Source organism: Pimephales promelas, chromosome 13 (genome assembly GCF_988280905.1).
Source record: "Pimephales promelas chromosome 13, fPimPro1.hap1.1, whole genome shotgun sequence".
In the NCBI taxonomy this organism is placed as follows: Eukaryota; Metazoa; Chordata; class Actinopteri; order Cypriniformes; family Leuciscidae; genus Pimephales; species Pimephales promelas.
Window position 1 is genome coordinate 23,644,907 of NC_142781.1, and position 21,708 is coordinate 23,666,614.

Consider the following 21,708-nt stretch of genomic DNA (forward strand, 5'->3'; position numbering starts at 1 on the left):
TTTTCTTTTGAAGATTTTGGACTGATGCTAAAATAGTGAAAATTCTCTATAGCTACAGTAGATCATTTGAACACCATCTAGATACACAGTGACTGTAGTCTGTAAAACTTAGTTTGATATCTTGATAATTTATTAAAGAAGTAGTTCTCCCCCAATTAAAATGCCGGATATCTGTCAGCGGAATATTGTCTGTTACCCAAAATCAGTTAATGAAACTATTTTTGTCTGGTGCCCATTACTGTATTAATTATTGCTTCACAGCATCGTCCTGTGACATTAAAAACATAATAACTCATAATCACACAATCATTGCAAATTAAGATTAAACAACAACATTGCAAGAGCAATAAGTACGTAATAAATAATATAATAAAAATTAAGAATGGAATTATGATTATGATGATTATAAATTAAATTTAAAAAAAAAACACAACGCCGATATATGGTCACTCTTTTGAAGCAACAAATACATATGTTTCTATTGAAAATCCTTAGATCTTACCTCCTCCAATGTGTTACAAACCAGCATACCTATCTTTATTCTGTGGAAAATGAAAGACAAAATTTTAAAGAATGATAGTCACTCTTTTCCATGATACAAGATGCTTCAGAAAGATGCAAAAGAACCATTTAAGTATCAAAAAGTTGTCCATACGTCTTGGCTTGTTATGTTCCAAGCTATATAATAGTTTGTGTAGATCCCGCCCCACCCCTACCAATTTAAGTTTTAATTTATTATCAATTTTCCCCTCCAGTGAGCTTTTAATGCTGTGACCAGTCAATGAGCTGAACTCACAAACCGAATCAATCTGACTGGTTTTTAGAGCATTTAGACTGGTTTTGTGAAACACATTAAATAATTAATTGAAAAAGATCTGACTCAAAAAAGAAGCCGCATCTCAATATGCGTTCTTAAAGGTCCCCTGACATGAAGTTATTTTATTGTTTTATAATGTTTCCTGGTTTGCCCTTACAATGTTAGTACATGTTTTAGACCAAAATAGCCATAATTTAGAAATAAAAGGCATTTTTCCTAGCCTGATATTAGCCTCTGATTTGAAAGCTCTGTTTGTCTGCTGTGGGATTCAGTGTAACCGGCCACTGCTGTGATTGGCTAACATGCTTGCATATGAAATAGCTACATATTACAGGTGAAACTCTCTCGAATACTTTTACTACAAGTATTATACGTTTTTACTATTACAGCTATCGAGATTAAAGAATCATGAGAAGTTTTTAAAATATTTAGATCTATTCCCATCACATTGAGCGAGCGGATGACAGTTTGTTGATCGCGAGAATGAAGATCTTATCATTGAAACTCAGTTTCTGCATCTCTTCAATGCTTTCACCAATGCAAACACGATGATGTACATATAGTAAGTGCTTCGTTGTGCAGTGTAACGTGCGTCATTGATTTCATGACGAGTTGTCCAGATAAACTCGCGCTGTGTGGAATGATTGTTCACTGTCAGAAAAAAAGGTACAAAACCTAAAGGTTGCATATTGGTACCATAATTGTACAAATATGTACCATGAAGGTGCCAATATGCACCCTTTAGGTACAAAAGTGTACCTTTTGAAAAGGTACCGCCCCAGTGACAGCTTTCGTACCTTTTTTTCTGAGAGTGTTCATTCGATCGCTTTCTGTATAATTTGTTCACAGTTTAAATAAGATTATTTTCATCCTACTAAAAGAAACGATGTGAAGTTGATATTTTAGTCTCAATCTTATTTTAGATAAGCTAGTGCACACTGTATGTTAATAGCAGCTTCGTTAATGTTCCTCAAAAGAAATAAAAATGTCACAACTTGAGGGTTAGTAAATTATGTCAGAATCTTTGGATGAAGTATTAAAAATCAAAACCTTGGCAATCTTAGATAAACCTGAGGCTATAATGTGTGCAACGCAGCCCGCAGGTATGCAGGATTCACATGGGGAAACGTTGCTTTCGGATAGGACGTGCAGAACTCTGAGACTGCAGACTCTTCTAAAAGAGCCCACTAGTCAAAAGAGAGAGAGAATTCGATTTTAAAGCTGTATGTCTCACTTTATGTCAGACAGAAGGGTGTTGGGCATGAATACTAAACAGTGTTTTCCACCAATTACAAGCAAGCTGGGCCAGTTCGCTGCCACTGGGGGACAGCTGGAGCTCATATGCTTTGATTTGACCAAGTGAAGTTCAGATGAGAGCTTCCCATATTGCCCCAGTATGAGTGATTGTGCGCAAGAGGGGCGGTGTGAGAGCGTGTGCATATTTTGTTGTGTGAAGGAGACCTGAGAAGGTGTTGCGTACAAAGATCCGTCTTTCTAAGGAAATTCGTTCAAGTCTGTATTTCTGTCATTGAAAGGTTTTCGATAGACATCTCCAGCATTTGGAGTGCACCCTTTGTGTCACTGGCCTTGGCGGCGCTGACAAATACTTGCATGCACATGCAAATCTGTGTCTGTTCTGCTCTCTGTCTCTCTATCTGTCTCTCTCTCTCACACACGCGCGTGCACACACACTCCACTCCAAATGCACCAACACCACACATTAACAGAATTTGCAAGGAGCATGAGATAGAAGTGTTAGCTTGTTGATAGATAGAGGACTAGAGGACTCAATATGTTAGTGTGTGTGTTTGTCTGAAAGCATATGGTTTTCTGAAAGAAAAGTTGTTTATATTATATTATATTATATTATATTATATTATATTATATTATATTATATTATATTATATTATATTATATTATATTATATTATATTATATTATATTATATTATATTATATTATATTATATTATTGCACCTGTGCAAAAAGTAACTTTTTTTTTCTTTCATAGTTCAAATAAAACCTCCAGTGATTTACCTTTTGTACTGTGTTCGATCTAAAACCGTAAAAACATTCATATTTCTCAAAAAAGAGATATAAATAAATATTGTTGCATTTATTCCTTATGAACAGAGCATGTTTTACAACTTTAAAAGCCCCTCCTGTCACTTATTATATTTTTGAACAAAAAGAATGACAGATTTTTGTTGTTGTTGTTGTTGTTTTCTTGTTCTGAGACTGTGATAATGGAGGCTTTGAATAGCATCAGACATCTGTATGTCTTTCCTTATAAGTGTACCTCATTTCAGTCTGCAGATTTCATATAACTGCAGTTCATAATAAATGACTTTTTTCCTTTAACAGAAAATGAGTTTTGAGGAACAGCTTTGAGGGACAAACAGCGGACAATTCTGCCTAATCGCACCACACAGGAGGCGCTCCTCAGAAAACACACCTGTCCCACCATCAACCAGTAAATCTCAGGTAATGTGCTTTGCATTTCGTTTTGTTCTTGGCAGAAAAGTTACATTTTTACACTAATGTTCAAAAGTCAGATATCGGTATGATTTCTTTTTATTCAGCAAGGATGCATTAAATTGATTGAGAAACAAATTATCCGTTTCCACTGAATTAAGCAGCACATCTGCTTTTGATGTTGATTGATTTCTGAATTCATTGATGTTGAATGATTTCTGAAAAATAGAGTAATTCCTGCTGAAAGTCAGCTTTTGCCACCACAGGAATAAATTACATTTTAAAATAGAATTACAAAATGAAAAAATAATAAAAAACAATTATACTAAATTGTAATAATGTTTCACAATATTATTTTTATTGTAACATTGAAAAATCTTATCGACCATTTGAATGGTAGTGTATGTTGAATCATCTTTTGTTGCCTTTGTCCTGCTTTTTTTAAGTAATCTTGCACACTATTACACAAGAAGTTGTTAATATATATATTATGTATATATATTGTTTATATTTTTAATGGATTGATACCATTATGTTTTAACAACTACAGTACAACAAAGAGGCACGATAAACAAATCTTAACACAAGGATATTGGTCATGGCATACAGTGATGTTTCCTTGTGTTTAGTGTGCAAGGCCCTTGCAAGTGCCCAAATTTGTGCTCATTATAAACTGAATCACATTGTTGGCAACAAGGGTGCAAAATTATGCACACCATATATTTTCATACAATATAAACCATGATGCATTATGGCCACAAGTCTGTATTTTTCATAATAAACATATTATTTCATCATCTATGATCTGTCTCTCATGCAGTTCATAACCATCCCTGCTACAGACATCATTGCCCTTTTATTCTTCGTTTTACAGTTGCTCAGATAGTTGACGGAGGTCAGGCTAATTGCTGCTTCTTTTCTCCAGATGGAGGTGGATGCGGCCGAGAAGCGTCATCGAACACGATCTAAAGGTGTGCGAGGTACAGCGCACTCACATGGTATTAGCTGCAGTCTCAACCTACGGTCAAACGCATTTCCCAACTCTCAATCTATATCTGTGTCTTTATTGCCTTTCACAAATTATCACAGTAGTGATTAACATGGACTAGTGATTGCACAGGTGAAGCAGGATCTGTGAGGCTGGAAAATTAGTCTGCTCATAATAATATGATTGTATTGTGTGATGAATCTCATGTTGAGATATTTCCTCACTAATTGTTCTCGCTTTCTTCTCTTTTTTTTCTTTCTTTTTTAACAGTTGCCGTGGAGGCTGCACAAGAGCTGTTCAGGTCAGTCTGCATACAGTATGGGAATCATTCAATTAAACTCACTATGTAAATCAGTTCACAACCTATTTACTTTCATAATGGGATTTCTGAGCAAAATAGGATATTCAAGGTGAAGCAAGGTATTGCATTTTGGTATACATTGCTGTTCAAAAGTGTGGGGACCGTAAAAACGTTTTATCTTTTGAAAAAAAGTATTCTATGGTCACCAAGGCTGCATTTATATTAACTGTTTTCTATTTGAAGAATATATTTTAAAAATGTCATTTATTCATGTCATGGCAAAGCTGGATTTTCAGCATCATTCTAGTCTCTCGTGTCACATGATCATTCAGAAATCATTCTAAAATCCTGATTGATTTAGTGCTGATTCCAATTAAATTGAATATGATCAATATGATCAATCAAAGATTGTGCTGCCTAATATTTTTTTATTTTTCTTCCAAAATTCTTTGATGAATAGAACAGCATTTATTTGACATAAATATCTGTGGTACTTTTATAAATGTCTTTACTGTCACTTTTGATCAATGTAATGCATCCTTGTTGAATAAAAGTATACATTTTTATCTATTTTTTTCTAATCTTACCTACTCCAAACCTTTGATTAGATACCTTATAATTAGATCATTTTAAGACCAGAAAAATCGTATATACAAAAGTAAATATGGTTTATTTGTTGTATCTCGGCTTGCAATTTCTGTCCTTAAAGACCAAGGGACAGATTTACTAAACAGGGTAAATTAGCGTGGGAATTTATAATTTATAATTCCAAAAATATTATTTCACAATATTACAGTTTTTTTGAGTTTTTTTTTTTATCAAATAATTGCAGCCTTGGTGAGCATCAGAGACTTCTTTTAAAAACATAAAAAAAAAATCTTACCAATCTATATATATATATATATATATATATGGGCGGAGTTGGATCTGGATCCGACTCCTCCCCGTGGATTTCATGTTCTGCAGTGAGGACCATCTCCAAATACAAGTAAATGGACCAGCACAAATTTTAGTAAATCACCTTGCTAAGGTTTGTAATCTTAGTAAATCACTAAGTAAGCTAGTAAATCACATTTAAATACGTTCCACCCATAAATTTAGCTTCTGAAAGGGAAACTCCTACAAATGCATATACAATAAGGTCAGCCGCAAAAATAATCCTGTCCACGCCTTTTCAGTGCAAATCTTTCGCTGCGTGTCTTCGGATTTACAAGCTGTTTGTAAATCTGTCGCTAAAACAGTTGTATGACGCGATATGCATTTCCGTTCAAGGTGGCATTAAAGTGTAATTTTGCTAAATTGATAGGTTTTGATGTAATTTGTACAGTTTGCCAAGTACTACAGGCAGAACCCAAAAATAGACCTTTCAGTGAAATTGCCATAAGTGAGAACATATGATCTCCCAATTAGTATTAGTAAATATCCCTGCACTCCTAATGAAATCATGCATCATGATGAGAGTGAATGGTCTGTTTTTCCTCCAGGGCAGTGAGTCGTTTTACTCGCATCTGCCTGTCACTTTTCCCCCTGCATATCTTTCCCTTAAGCATAATTTACAGGCCTTATAAATGGCAGCATTTTCCTCATTAAGAATGGTTTAACACCCACGCTGTTGTTAAAAAAGACTCTTTTTTTGTGTGTGGTTACGTGTCCAATTACAATGACAGCGGCAAGGACACAAGGGTGTGCGAGACTGTGAGTGTGTTATGACCAGTTTTCCAGAGGCACCTTTACCATGTCATGTTTATTATGGGATCAGACCAAGCAGAGAAGTGAAATTCCCTCTCTCTCTCCTTCCCAATCATCAGTGCAGTCTGCTTGATCAGCAGGTCCAGGCCTGTAGCTGCAGGCATCTTTAACACTAGTTACACTCACTGATGGGTCACCAGCTTGATCAGACACAGATCCCTAGCCAACATTACCAAGGATACTGTAGATACAGCTCATGTGCTATGCTAGACTCAACGTTCCCACTCAATTTCCTACTCTTTTGCTTTAAGTTTAAAATAGCTTCAGGTTTAAACATGTATTGTTAAACACGCAGTCCAATTTCAAGACTAAACGTGGTGTTGGGGAATCTACTTTGAAAATTTAGCTTTCCAATTTACAACCTACTCCAAATTTGAAGTAGTTAAACTTCTCTCATGCAACCTTTTGCAGAAAGTAGTTAGCTACTGTAAAGGGCAACATATTTTTCAACATAACTTCCGATTATACTATTTATTACATCATCAGAGTCATATTTACAAAAACTAAAATACAGCCTAATTTATATTGAATATTAAATTATAATGTATAATATATTTACTTTATAATTGTCCCTACTTTATGGGGACAAAATGGGAAAACAGCTTATAAATCATACAAAGTTTTTGGAAAATGTTAAAATGCATTTTTAACACTGCGTGTAAATGCGTGTAAAAGGCCACGGTTGCCAATGTGCCGAGGGAATAATATTTAAAATTATTCTGTTTCAGGTATGGTAGTGTATGTTCATTAAGTTATACTGTTTAATGATGCTTCTTAGGTCTGGTTTAAACTAACATGATGGGCTCTCACATGCTGAGAGAGAAGCTGATCTATGTGTGAGACACATACATCATATATGTGTTAAAATGAATAAATGACACAGTGCATGAGAGCCGTTCATATTCTGATTTATTTGAACTCCCTCAGATGAACATGTAGGAACATTCGGTTGCTTTTTACTGTTAAGGACTATTCTTTTCTAACGGAAGGATGGCATTTGATGATTTTGACTTGGCTTTGCATCATGCCTGACAACAAGCCCTTCAGCCGTGACTGTATTTACAATGCAGCACAGCCCCTCATCAAACCTTATTTCTTACATATTAATTTTGCGTTTGGAAAGTCTTTTGTGGGCTGCATGTGTTCGAGCTATATTGTAAAACAATATTATTTAAAATAATTGTTTAAAAACTATTTTAAATAAATATTTGATATTTTTACACATTTTACCATCACAGGTAAATTATTCCTGGCGGTGTCACATGATCCTTCAGAAATCAATCTAGTATGCTGATCTGGTGCTCAAACTTTTCTTATTATATAATCAATGTTAAAAAAAACGTTTATGCTGCTTAATTTTTTTGTGGAAATATTTTTTTTATCTTAAGATTCTTTAATGAATATCCAATATTAAGTTTAAATAAAAGCATTTAATTGAAATAGACCTCTTTTGTAACGATATAAAAGTATTTTATAAAAATACTTTTATATCTTATAAAAAAACTTTTATATTTTATAAAAATACTTTTATAGTATTTTATTTTATAAAACGATATAAAAGTAATTTTTTTGATCAAATTTATGCGTCCTTGCTAAATAAAAACATTTTAAACAATGTTAATGACCCCAAAAATTTGAACAGGAATGTACGTATGGGGTCGTTCATCAATATAAATAATTAAAAAAAATGTGGGTTTTCTAGTTCATTTAGTTATTGTGAATGCACAATACAAGCATGCTGTTGCAGTTATGTGTGTGGCGTGAAAGCAGGCCTCACTCTCCACTGATAGACAAACAATTACCACTGCCAGTCAAGTACAGTAAGTGTGTAATGAATACTCTAGGTAATCAGTGACACTGTAACTAATCTGGCTAGTTTTATGTCAATGACTTGTATACTGGTTTGCTGGTCTGATCCTTCGCTCAAGCGGAGCAGAAGTTCTAAACTTGGATGTTTTCCCTCATGGCTTTTAACTGGCTGTGGACCTAAATGGAGCAGCCAGAGAGCGATATACAATATGAAATATGAAATATGGAGTCTGGTGAGTCATCGGCCTGGAGGACACTGGAAGCTCTCTAAATCTGTAATGAAGGCTGATGTGCCACGGTTCAAATGTAGTCAGCAAGGACCAGCGTATGTGTGTGTCCGTGTGCGTGTGTGTGACGTCAGCCTTGTATTAATTATTTCTCTTGTCCGCAGCTGTCCCACGCCTGGGTGTGATGGTAGTGGACATGTCAGCGGCAAATATGCCAGACACAGGAGGTAAGAACTGACCTCTCATTCATATGAATGTGTGCCCTGCCCATCCATCTGAAAGTCTCTTTATAATGTAGGTGCAAGAATGAAGGCTCTCGACCTCTTACAGAAAAGCTCAAGACCAATAGCAAAATTATGTCAATTGAATTTGATTAGGGCTTTTTTCTTCCCTTTACATACATCCTTTTTACCAGCAAAAAGTCGTGAAAGTGCAGTCAAAAGATTGAAATGAATAGACTACAATGAACTTGAGCTGGCATTTACTTATGCTGGGTACACACCAAAAGATTTTTTACATCTTATAAGATTTTCAAAATATGATAGACAAAAACTCCTAGATTTAACCGTTTTGCTCTTATAGAGTGTGGTGTGCCATGACGTGGCAAAGACAGCACTCCATACATGAACAGATTTTCAGAGAGTCTCGACTGTGAACTCAGGAAATCTTGCAAAATCTAAAAGCTAATAGCATCTGATTTGACAACTGTTGTCAAAGTCACTCTCAGTCTGTTCCACTTCCATGTTTAACAGTCTCAATCCTCTTGATACTATTTACTTTACCTCAGAAGAAAGATACAAAACAAGAAAGGCAGAACAGAAAAGATTTATGGATATGTCTACTGTGTCACCCCATCAGCCAAGCCCTGTGAACCACCAACCAGAATTGCATTTCTGCTTCAGACAAATGGTACCTCCAGCAGACCTCACTGAAAAGGCAGGGAGAGGGCGAGAGAGTGATGAATTACCCCCAAATGAGAGGGTGGGGAGAGAAAAAAGCGCTCCGACTGTGCTGTCAGAGCACGCTAACATTTGGGGGGCATTTGTGGGAACATTGTGGGAATGGCAGGGTTGTAATGAGGACACTGTGTTACCTGTGCAGGCGATGCAGTGTCTGCCGCCCTTTACCAGTCCATTAAAAAGTAATAATGACAAAACAACAATAGCGTTTGTCTCCTGTGGCATATATTGGGTTATATCACAGCAGAGGTTCGCACCCCTAATGTATAGCTGCTCTGAAGGGGGTATGAACTGATCTAATGTATACATTGTAGGTTTATGTATCGTAATGGCCTCTCGGGGCAAAATATCATTAAAAAAATGATGCGTACATCAGACTTTTCCAGTTCATAATGTACACACAGATACATAAAATGTGGAAATATTGTACCTCCATAGGTACAACAGCTTGTCACTGGGGCAGTACCCTTAGAGGGACAACTTTGTACTTTATTTATCCTGATAAGATTCATGGCAGGGTGCATATTACTACTATAAGGCACTCATTTGCACCTTTTAGTGGTAGATAAGTTGCCCCTTTAAGTGTTTTGTGTCAAGCTGTTACACCCTTAAAGTTACAATTTTGCATATTTTTTCTGGCAGTGTACTGTATGTAATGGATTTATTTTGTGAAATAACTGACTGTGCAAGTTATAGTTATAATTCTTCCTGTATGTTATTGTAATACTTCTACTACACTGTAAAAAAAATATTGCTGGTTTAACTTAAAAAAAATGTAAGTTGATTGAACTGGAAAAAGTGAGTTAATACAATGAATGAGATTAATTTAATCATCAGAAACTCAAAATAATAAGTTATCTCTACTGTAAATAAATTATTTAAGGTGATTTGACAAAAGAAAATATGTTGTGATAACAAATCTTGAAAATATTTTTTTACAGTGTTAAAGTATACTACAATATAAAAAAAAGAAATACTTTTTCATAATATTAAAGTTGTAATAAAATGGAAGTATCTATCTATCGGTTGTTGATTGGATGGAGGCAGATCAGAATGTGAGCTCGCAGTCAATTGTAAGGAAATGGATATTACAATCTGACCACTGCATGCATGAACGATGTACACAAGAGGTCCACATGCTATGGTGAAAGTCACGTTATCTAAATTTTGTCTGCAAAAAAAGCCTATTAAAAAGCAGCTTTCTGTTGATCAATGCTGCAAATTTGCTGAAGGTTGTCACCCTCACATGAAATTCACATAAATTTCTATTGAAATGAACAACGGAAAATGTTTCTGCACTTGTTTATTGCAATTAATAAAGACATCATTATTTAATTGGAATGATCAATAAATATTATTTAGATGACATAACGTTCACCCAATAGTTGTACCTGATTTTAAAAAGTTGGCAAATTAAGTTTTGTATAATTATTGCGTCCAAAAAGTAGTGAGACAAATTTAGAAATGTCATTTCTATGCCCCTGCAATGGATACTATGCCCCTGCATTCATGTTAAAATGTTAGAAATAACATATGTGAGGGACCCTTTAATGTGTCATTTTCTCATCATCTAAAAATACCCACCTTTACACCCTCCGTGATGCATACCCTACCTGAAAACGCGTTATCTGCACATTCTCCATTTTAATACAGCCCTTTTAGCAAATGCAGAGCCTTATAATAAGAGGATGTGTCAGTACAGGTGTGACTACTATGATTTTAACAGGGTTTAGTAATTGCTTTCTGCAAATCATGTTTAGTACCCCTTCTCTTTTTTCTTTCTTTCATTCTCTCCTCCTCCTCTCCATCTGTGACTCTCTCTCTCGTTCCACTTTCCTATTTTCTATTTTTTCCTATTTTCCTATTTTCTCTTCATCTTTTTTATGTTCTCCACGTTTGTTCCTCTACCTTTCCCTCACTTCTTCTGCGGTTCTTTTTCCATCCCTCTTTCCAGTCTTATTTCTCCTCCTCCTTCCTTCTCTCTCTTTCTGATGGATGACTCACATAGGCTAAAGCCCAGGGCTGTATAATTCAGGGCTTGACAGGTAGCACTCACTAAAAGAATAGGAACTGAGCCAAGAGCTGGTGGCAGTGGCCAAAGAATGGTATAGCTGTATGCTCTCTCTCTCTCTCTCTCTCTCTCTCTCTCTCTCTCTCTCTCTCTCTCTCTCTCTCTCTCTCTCTCTCTCTCTCTCTCTCTCTCTCTCTCTCTCTCTCTCTCTCTCTCTCTCTCTCTCTCTCTCTCTCTCTCTCTCTCTCTCTCTCTCTCTCTGTCTAGTTTTTTTCATCAATATAACACCTGGCTTGCTCTACACAAGTCTGGCCTCTTCTCCTTTGTGGTAGCCACAGTGCATAGATTTTAATGCCAGCCTCTCTTATCCAGCATTGTATTTTCTCCCAACCAAAAAACAAAGAAACCATGTAGATGCATTGTTTTGTAAGGGAATATGTCAAGTGTGAAAGGCCAATACATGGCTAAAGAAAGAAAAAGCAAGTTGTACTAAAGCTTGTGGGAGAGACCATGAAAATCTAGCACAATTTAGACATTAAAAGGATGGATAATCATAATTTCTGATAATAAACACAATTGACTTTACTGACCTTGATATGACAAGTCTGTTCATTCTTTGTTAGGAATGAGATGAAATGGAGAAAAATCAGCTCTTAAAGTATAAGGTTTGATTCTTTTGCGAGATTTCGTTTTCATTGAGAATTATCTGAATGAGTATTGAGAAAATTACATTTGAGTTACACTATTCAACTTTGCTCTCAAACAGCAGTTTGGTTGCATCACAAATCGCCATTTATAAAAATATGCCATTTATTCACATTGGTTGAAATAAAACAGATGTTTAAATGTAAAAAATACACTGAACAAAATTATAAACGCAGCACTTTTGTTTTTGCCCCCATTTTTCATGAGCTGAACTCAAAGATCGTTGCGATCGTGATCGTGTTGCATTTACAATTTTGTTCAATGTATGTTTGAATCGAAGAGAGATCACCTTAATGGTGAAAAAATCTCAGTTTTTAGTCTTTTTTTTTTTTAGAATAGGGAATAATGCAATTTTTTGTAAAAAAAAAAATGCTGTATTCTGAGGTATTAAAAAAATGAGTCTGTGCATCGGTTACTTAAGAATCACTCATGTAATGAAATGCTATTTGTACTAATGGAGTGTTTTATCAATTAATTAATGTATTTTTATTTGAATGGAAGTCAATGGAACTATGACCACAGACGTTGAGATTGTTGAGCCAGAGCGGCTGATGGATCCCTTTGTCTTTTCCTTTCTCGAGAATGTATTGAGATTTGGCATGATGGACACTTACAGACGGCATTAATTTATAGCCTTAGGCCATCATTTACACCTTCATTCTATGTAGCAGGGAGAAATCATATTTGTGTGCCGGTAACTCCTGAGCAGCATGCAAACAGATGGGCTCTGGACTGTGTGGGCGGCACATGCAGTTTTGTCCTCTGTCTTCTCTTCTCACTCACTCGCTTTTTTTTGATGGGTCTTCGGAATGCAGCCTATGCGGTCTGTTGACTTCATGCTCGTCAAGTCATTCTAAATGATCTGTTCTGTACATGCCGAGGGCTTGTTTGTTATCTGTGAGGTATTTTTAATTCGCCCAAACTGTTAATTCAACTGTGAGTCTGAGCCAGATGTCTTTTTTATGTACTGTAGTCAGAAAGCGTAAACTTTTTTGAACCTAGGACCAATTTCATAACCCCAAAGTGTTCACTTGGAAGCAAAATGGTATAATTGAATCTTTGTGATATACAATGTGTCTCCAGATTTTTGATCTACTTTGCAATATTTTATTCTCAAATGCTGATTTTAAGAATTTTTTGCAATCTCGGATACAATTTATTTTATATAATAGTCAGTTCTAGTAGTTCTCTGAATTTGATTGGCTGAGCTGAGCGTTTCAAGAATTGTGATAGTCCACTCTGGGACTTTTCATTGTTTTTTTTTTTTTAATCCGCTTGCTTATTTTTGTATTTCTGCACGTTTAAGACAGACTGTCAATCTGTGCATTTATTTTTTCAGCGGCTGTGTCTGAAATCGGCTCCCTGTACCCTTAAATAGGGCATTATTTGAAAGGACAGCTATTTGTTGTGGTGTCCAAAACCATAATGGATGTTATCGAGTGCACTCATTCAATCCCATAATGCACCACAAAAATGGCTAGAGAATACCCATAATGCACAAATGCATTGTGCTGAATGAATTCCTTCATCTCACCTGAAGATGGTGCCCGCAGCTGAATCATCCCTCCATTAATTTTCCAAACATCTTGTCCAAAGTGGGTACAGTGTAATATAATACAGGTATACTTTTCTTTTTAATGTATTATTAAATTGTTTTATTAACTTTTATACATGCTTGTTTCCATGACAGAGTTCAAGATAAATCTTTTCATTATTACCGGAGCTGCCATTTTGCCAAGTTTCAAATTATTAAACGGCAAGCACATCATGCAAAGGCGGCAGCCCTTTCAGTTTCTGAACTTGCTCACTCATTTTCATTCACTCCATAATATAGTGGACTATATTATTAAAGCTGCAGTCCAGCGTTTTTCCTCTTTGTCACCATCTCTAGTTGTACTTCGACATTGCAGTAAATCGCGCTGATTAAATCTGACAATCGCTTATAAGTTATCATATCACGCAAAACCGTGCAAATTACACTTTGTTCTCAAATTCTTAATGTTAACAACGTAAGCATTGCGTGACTACATGTAATGGCCTTCTGATATTATCCTTGTTTTCGCATGGGTCCGGTTGCAGTCTCTTTTTTTTTCTGTATAGCCACTCCGAACGACGTCTTTTGCATTTTACAGCGAGTGAATCTGTTGTCATTGAGTCTGTCATTGAATCATTCATTCAAACACTGATTCACTGGAACAAAACGATTGACTGAATTCGGATACACATATTACTGTAGCGTACTGCTTTACTATTTTGCCTTTAATTGTTTGAAAAAGTAAGAATATGTTTCTCAAATATTATGTTTTTTTAATTATTCATTCAGGAAAAAAACCTGGACCTTTATGAGTGATTCATAGTGAATAACTGTTTACTTGCTGTGTACTTCTGTTATAAATGTAAGTGTTGCGTCTTCTTTTTTGTCAGATTTATAATTATTTTGTGTTTTGGATATAAAATTCTATAATGTTAATTTAAGATATTCATTAGAAATATTCTTACGAAATACTCCCTCATATTGCTTGGAGTGCGATTTTTGCTCGCATATTCAGACATTTTCCTCCGCAGACCCTTATTTGTGACGGACCTCATTGCTATACAAGTTTCTGATGTGCGTCTATGAAACCTTAACCCATGTAAAACGCCTTATGACAAAAAGGATCTCTTGATAATTACTAAGCGAGCTGCTTTTCCCGCTGGCTGAATCCTGCAGTCAACACCCATTAAATTTCCAATCCCGCCTTACTGTATTTCTTTATCATCCGTATGATATCTCATGTAGATCTGAACTTGTGTGAATGGCAGTATTATGCCTCCGAACAACATGGCGAGATGTAAAGCCTCACTCCAGGGTCAGACTCCACTAGTCTCTCCGGTAAATTGAACCACCAAGGACATAATCACCGCAAACAACCTCTCAGCATGTGTGGTAGTGTGATTGCGCGCTGTGTTTTTAGGCAGAGGGGGAAACCGGGCTCCGCAGTGACAGAGAAGGCAACTGAGCTGCAGAGACAGAAGGAGCCCTGCAGAATGCACAACACCAGCACCTCCTTTGTTCTGCTTTTTGGGAGGGCGCAGAATGAAGGGAGGTTAGCTGGGAGATGTCTGTCAGGCACAGAATCACTGATCTCTCTCTCACTCTGTCTGTCTGCTCAAATGGCAAATCCCACTCCTGAGGGGGAGATCACCATGGTGACAGCGCCTTGCCACGCATGCCTGTGGATGCTGCAGTGTAGGAGCGCAGAGCAGCCGCATGCTCCTATGGCAACTCCAACACGAACAGCCAGCTGTAGCTGCTGAATTCGCCTCCACGGCCCAAAAGTTTCTAAACCTGGTGCCAAGGCGGCTAGAATCGACAATAGACCACAGCCTGAACGGCACGTGTGTATTATTGGTATCCAGGCCAATTTAAATCAAAGAGCATTTCTATTGACTAATCTGCGATCGCTAATTGTAACAGAACGACTATTTGAAGTCTTTTAATTAAAAAATAATCTCTTGTTTTTAGAAACAGACTGAGAAATTATTTGCGTTCATCTTTCCGCCACTTTGAGACTAATATTTCCCCCATCATTATGACGGTTGCTGTGGAAATGATCAAACGGAGCTGGTCCGGGCTAATATTCTGGTCATTGCTGGTATTAGTCAAGTTCATCAGAGGATTTGTCCACCAGGAGCTGTCTGACTGAAGTCATTATTTCTCCCGGCAGTTCTTAAAGGCTTGCACATCTCTCTCTCTCTCTCTCTCTCTCTCTCGGCCATAATTACCTTAGTCCCACTCAAAGCTTGCCTCCAACGCTCCCGTATTCAAATATGGTTTAATTACCTGTGGAATTTTAATTGGCGTGGCCTGCCAGTGGGAAACGCGAAGGTGTCCAAGGTCATTCCAAGTCGTTCGCGAAACGCTCTCACCCACACAGACGACGCTGGCTGCCTGCCCGCGCAACACGCATCACATAGAAGCGCAGGCTCTATAACTAGCTCCTGCTTTAACAATAAAACAATAAAGAGAAAATGGGCACCTCACACCAACAGGCCGACTGATGCATTGTAGGGTAATGAGGTTAAAATTGTATGGTGCACATATTTTTAGGACACAATATGCCTACCACAGTTATTGGTAGTATTGTGAAATCATAATAATGATTGTGATTTTAAAAGAACAGATTTTAAAGATTTAAGAAAATATTTCTGTCATTTTGTTTGGTTATTTTGTTTTGTTGTGCTTGAGCTGTGGCCATTATAGACATAATCTCTACATAGGAATTGACTTCGTAAAAATAGCTTTTAATGTAAAATTTTAAATGTTTTATATATATATATATATATATATATATATTACCTTTAAATTGTAATTGTATCGTACGGAATGCCTGAACCGCAATGTTAAAAAACCAAAAAAAAAAAAAACCAAAACAGCATTTCGAGATTAAAGTCGAAACATTTCGAGATGAAAGTCGAAACAGAAAAGCACTTGTGAAGTCAAACTGCCATGAAGTCACACACACACACACACATACAGTGTGAAACACCCGCTATGCACCATTATGAAAGCCTGTGTATGTGGCAATGTGAAACAATGGCAAGCACACGTGTAACTTCTATGGAAGACTGTTTTCTCGAAATGTTTCGACTTAAATCTCGAAATGTTTCGACTTTAATCTCAAAATGTTTCGACTTTAATCTCGAATTTTTTTTTATGTTGTGGTTCAGGGCTTCCGTAGTATTGCTATAAAGTTATTGACATTTAGTGTTTGACTTGGAAATTATACTTATGTTTTTTTTAGGGTTTTTTTTTTTTTTTTACAATTTTTTTCCTCTGTAGAGATGAAAATGTTATCAAAATGATTCCTGTTCACACGGATCCGCACAAACGACTAAAAATGCTGTTACCGTTTTTACAGATTCACGTTTTTGAAGTTTACACGGAGATGATAACGGTATCGTTTTCAAAACTCGTTTTCAAAAATTTGCCCTCTCAGGCCACCAAAACACTGTTGTCTTGTAAATAAACAGCCAGAACACATTAAAAGTTTTGTTTCAGTTGTTTTCAGTTGAAAACACTGTTGTGTAAGCGGCCCCTAAGTTAATAACTAATGATTTTTTATAACTGCAATGAATCAATCATATACTTAAGCTAGACAATTACTTTATTCTAGATGCTGTACAGCCAACATAATATTTACATTAATTTCCTATTATCACTGTAAAGCTGCTTTGAAACGATCTGTGTTGTAAAAAGCGCTATACAAATTAAGGTTAAAAAAACACATTAGGCTAATGATTACTGATACCAACCACAAGTTTTGTTATAGTGTGAATAAGCGTAACAAGCAGGGTATTATTGTAACATTGGTTGGTTTTCATGTCATCTTTTAAAGCACAGCCCTTGTCAATCATATTTTAAGTCACGCACAAATCCATATTGCCAGAAGTCCTGGGTCTGCTGGTGCTGATTTGCGCATTTAAGGCAGTATCTGAGGATGACTGCCTGCAAAAGATTTAAATCTAGAACGTTTCACAGTCCATTGAGCCCTGACCAAGCGCAAGAGCCGAAAAAACAGGTTATAAAAACACAGCTCACGTTTTTTTTATTGTCTTCTCGTCATTCAGAATGTGTGTGAGTGTGTGTGATGACGTGCTTCTCTGATTCTAGGCAACCCAGTTTATACCTACAAAGCCTCACTCTGATGTGGATCTCAACTCCCAGTTGTTAACTGAGCTGAAGGTTTGAGGTTATGACTTAAAGGAAGCTCGAGGATAAGGTTAAATGAATAAAAGTATTAGCCAGGAATATTCTTTGAAAATAGACTCTCTATAGTCTGTTCAAAAATCCCATATATGGCATGTTTTTACAGAACCTTTGTTTTTTTATTTTTTTGTTTTTGCATAGGCCAGAATATCTTTAGCAACACAGTGTTTACAGCACTTACACATTATCAGAGATAATTATCATCACATCACTGAATAAGTCAAAAGCTCACAGTAAAACCAGCTTTTGACTTACTCAATAAAAAAATAAATAAAACCACATATGTTTATGAACATGCATATTTTTTGTAGGAAGACTAAATAAGTGATTCATTGGATGCCACATTCGAACCACATATGGTTTTAGTGCAATTAAAATGGAATTTCTCAAATGCTTAATGATTATTATGGGATTTGTATAATCAGGGGCTAAGGCTAGAATGAGCTTTGCCTTGTTTATATTTTGGAGGATGAGTCTCATAAACGAGTCTTGGCGGTTTAGGAATAGCACTGTCTTGTGGGACCAGAGTTCAAGCAGCACACGCATTTAAATGAATAAATGTGCCAGTGGTTATTAATGCTTTGTTATGTCTTAAACAATTCTAATATTTCTTATCTCTGAGGGCTGAGCTTTGGCACAGACACTCTTCACACATTCAAGGTAATTTTTGCAGAACCGTTGCGCATAATTCTCTGGGTTTTTGTTTTCTTTTTGTTGCGCAGTGTGTATGGATGCCCCTTGGCTAAGAAAAGGAAAACCCAAGAGAAACCTCTGCAGGAGCCAGCTTCCAAACGCCGTCCGTTTCTAACTATGGCTGATGGAGAGCCCGCCATGTATGAAAGCTATGAGCCAGAGGCCATGGAGGAGGGAGAAGAGAGGGAACAGGAAGTAGAGGAAGTGGACGAAGAGGATGAGGAAGGGGATGAGGACGGGGATGATGAAGAAGAAGAAGAGTGCTCGGATGACAATGACGAAGCAGGAGAGGAAGAAGAAGACGAGGAAGATGGAGAGGTGGAGAGAGGGGAGGGAGAGGAGATCGAGCAAATGGAGGAAGAGGTAGAAGAGGATGAGGAAGTGGTGGAGGAGGATGGGGATGATGAAGAGCAGGAAGACGACGAAGATGAGGACGATGAAGATGAGCACGAGGAAGAGGAATACTATGAAAATCAGAGTCATCCGCAAGGTAAGTAATGTTGTCTGATATTGCATATCCTTAAAAACTTTCTTAACAACACATGATTTGAACTTTGAAGAACTTAAAGATATTACACAATGTTAGCCAAAGTTCTAAGAATGTTCCCTGAACACATTTATGTTCTAAGAATGTTTTCTAGTGTCCACATTATGTTATGAACATGTGTTGAAATCTCCATAAACATTGGAAATGTCCAGGTTTTTCTTTCTTTCTTGGTTTCATGAACATTCTGGAAAACGTTTGGAAATTGAATGTTTAGAATCTACAGGAAGACATGTAGTTGCTCTGACGCACAGAATGCTGCACGAAATATGAATCAAGGGCAGCTTATTGTAGGTCAACCAACATTTCAAAGTATAATTGACATGGTATGCAGTCATTAAATTCAATGTTTTATTTCCTAAATTGCCTGTTTTCGTTTCAAGTCATGCAGTATTTGTGGAATCACAATGAAATCTACATACACCCTGCAGAGAATGGCCGGCCCTCGCCATCCTAATTAATGTGGATTTTACAGCAAGGAACAATCCAACTCCCCTTACGAAATTGAGGGAAAGCAGATGTGACTGCTTCCTTAGTATGCGCCTCACCCTCATTCTCTGGTGTCCTCAATCGCTTGTGACAGTGCTTCCAGAGTAATAGAGAGAAGAGGCTCTCTGAGTTATTAACTTTGGCCCCCCTCCACACATGCACGCTGCCATCCCGGAGGTGTCAAATACACTCAACCCCCCCGCCCCTCCCCGGTGAAAATGGGCTCCTCCTGAGGATATTTCTGGCTCTAGAAACAGAGCACCTCATCCTCTGCTTATCCCTGCAGTCTCATCCGCCTCTGTCCCAAATACTAGCAACACTAAAATCTTTTCAGCACGATTGAGAGGCTTTCATGGCAGGCTGTGCTGCTTACATTTTACGAAACATACACATGTCTTGTGAAGCATTTAAAAGGCTCCCTGATGATTCATTACAGTACAGCTTACCATATTGCAGTTCCTCTAAATTTCTTTTCCGGAAAACTCAAAAGATTTTGCTGCATGGTGGCAGTTACCATCTTACTAAACAGCATTTGATTATTGAAATCAATTTGCACCTGTGTCATCGAGCTGTGCGTGAAACCCTGGCATGACATTTGTCTTAGGTTTGCTGCATCAATGCTATCGCTCATGAGACGTTACATTTTCATAATGATAGTGTTCAGGCAGCTTCAGATTATAGAGAGGACTGACATTTCGTTTGTGAATTTATCTTGCCGCACGAGCCGCTTGCTTCGAAAATAAATCGAAAGGCCCTAGTGCGCGACGTATTCCAGGGTGTGTTTTAGGAGCAAATCTTCAAGCAAATTCCATGTATTGTTCTCCTTTCTCTACAGATGACAACTATTCCTGTGGTGGACAATCAAAATCCAATCAAACAGTTGAAAAAGACAATAACAATAACAACAGCATGAACAATGAGGAGTATGAGAATTACGACGAGCTGGTGGCCAAGTCCCTCCTCAACCTGGGTAAAATCGCAGAGGATGCCGCCTACCAGGCCATGACCGAGTCCGAGATGAACAGCAATTCCTCCAACAGCGCAGGCGAGGATGACGACGAGGACGAGGATGATGGGAGCGAACAAGGAGGCCAAAAGGGAGAGTTGAGCGTCGACTTGGATAGCGATGTGGTACGCGAGACCGTGGACTCCCTGAAGCTTCTGGCCCAGGGGCATGGGGCCGTGCTTCCCGACGAGGGATACGCGGACGGCGGGTCTGGGGATACTTGCCCAGCCGGCCACGCTAACGGACGGGGCCACCCGGAAGAGAGCGAGGAGGAAGTGTGCCTCAGCAGCCTGGAGTGTCTACGAAACCAGTGCTTCGACTTGGCTCGCAAACTTAGCGAGACCCAAACGTCCGAGCGGCCCGTGACAGAGCACCAAGGTCACCAGGCCATGCTGCACCATGTTGAGCAGCAGCATCTGCATCCACATCAGCCTCCAATGCATCACATGCCCAGGTATGACAGTTGCCAGATGGACCAGCACAGACCCCTTGAGAGGAACTACTCAGACATGGTCAATCTGATGAAACTGGAGGAGCAGCTTAGCCCCGCTTCGAGAGGCTACCCATCTAGCTGCGCTCAGGAAGGGGATGAGGACACCACATCAGTGGCTTCCGAACGCTCAGACGAAGCTTTCGACATGACTAAAGGCAACCTGTCCCTGCTGGAAAAGGCCATTGCTCTGGAATCCGAGCGTGCCAAGGTTATGCGAGACAGAATGGCATCAGAACAGATGGTGGCTCGGAGGGACAATCAGCGTCTTCATGGAGAGCACAGCCCAAGGCAGAGCAGCAGTGCAGAAGAACGCAAAGCCCGACTCCATCACGATGGTGCAAAAAGAGCATATTACCCTAAAGGTAAAAATTAAATTTCTAATGAGATTTTGCATTTCAGCAGAGATTTCAGTAGCTGGTTCCCTTTCATTATCAAGTATATGGAAGCCATATTCGGCTACTGAGGAAATTCTGGTCATTTTTTTCTGGTAATTGTACCTTTCAAATCTCACAATATGACAATTGACATTATAAAATTGCAACTATATATCTCACAATGTGGCTTCATATCTCACGATTGCCCCTTTCTTTATACTAATTGTGGCTTTGTGTTCTAATTGTGATATTATACTATTATTGTGACGTATTTTTTATTTGAATCATTTTCTCACAATTAACAGTTTTTATCTCACAATT

At 37.7% G+C, this 21,708-nt stretch overlaps 1 protein-coding gene across 7 annotated transcripts in view; it reads left to right on the forward strand.

Moving 5' to 3' along the window:
* The window catches only part of myt1la (myelin transcription factor 1-like, a), a 61,469-nt gene that overhangs the window by 17,484 nt on the left and 22,277 nt on the right, over nt 1-21,708 (forward strand). For 4 of the 7 annotated variants that reach the window (XM_089118667.1, XM_039693200.2, XM_039693198.2 and 1 more), the window contains 6 exons: nt 3,180-3,299; nt 4,216-4,288; nt 4,549-4,579; nt 8,529-8,591; nt 18,511-18,971; nt 20,350-21,375. In XM_089118667.1, the coding sequence (XP_088974793.1) occupies nt 4,216-4,288; nt 4,549-4,579; nt 8,529-8,591; nt 18,511-18,971; nt 20,350-21,375 (1,654 nt within the window). In that variant the 5' untranslated portion in view covers nt 3,180-3,299. Of the gene's footprint in view, nt 1-3,179; nt 3,300-4,164; nt 4,289-4,548; nt 4,580-8,528; nt 8,592-18,510; nt 18,972-20,349; nt 21,376-21,708 lie in introns of all 7 variants that reach the window. The other 3 variants (XM_039693199.2, XM_039693201.2, XM_039693202.2) reach the window with 3 other exon arrangements.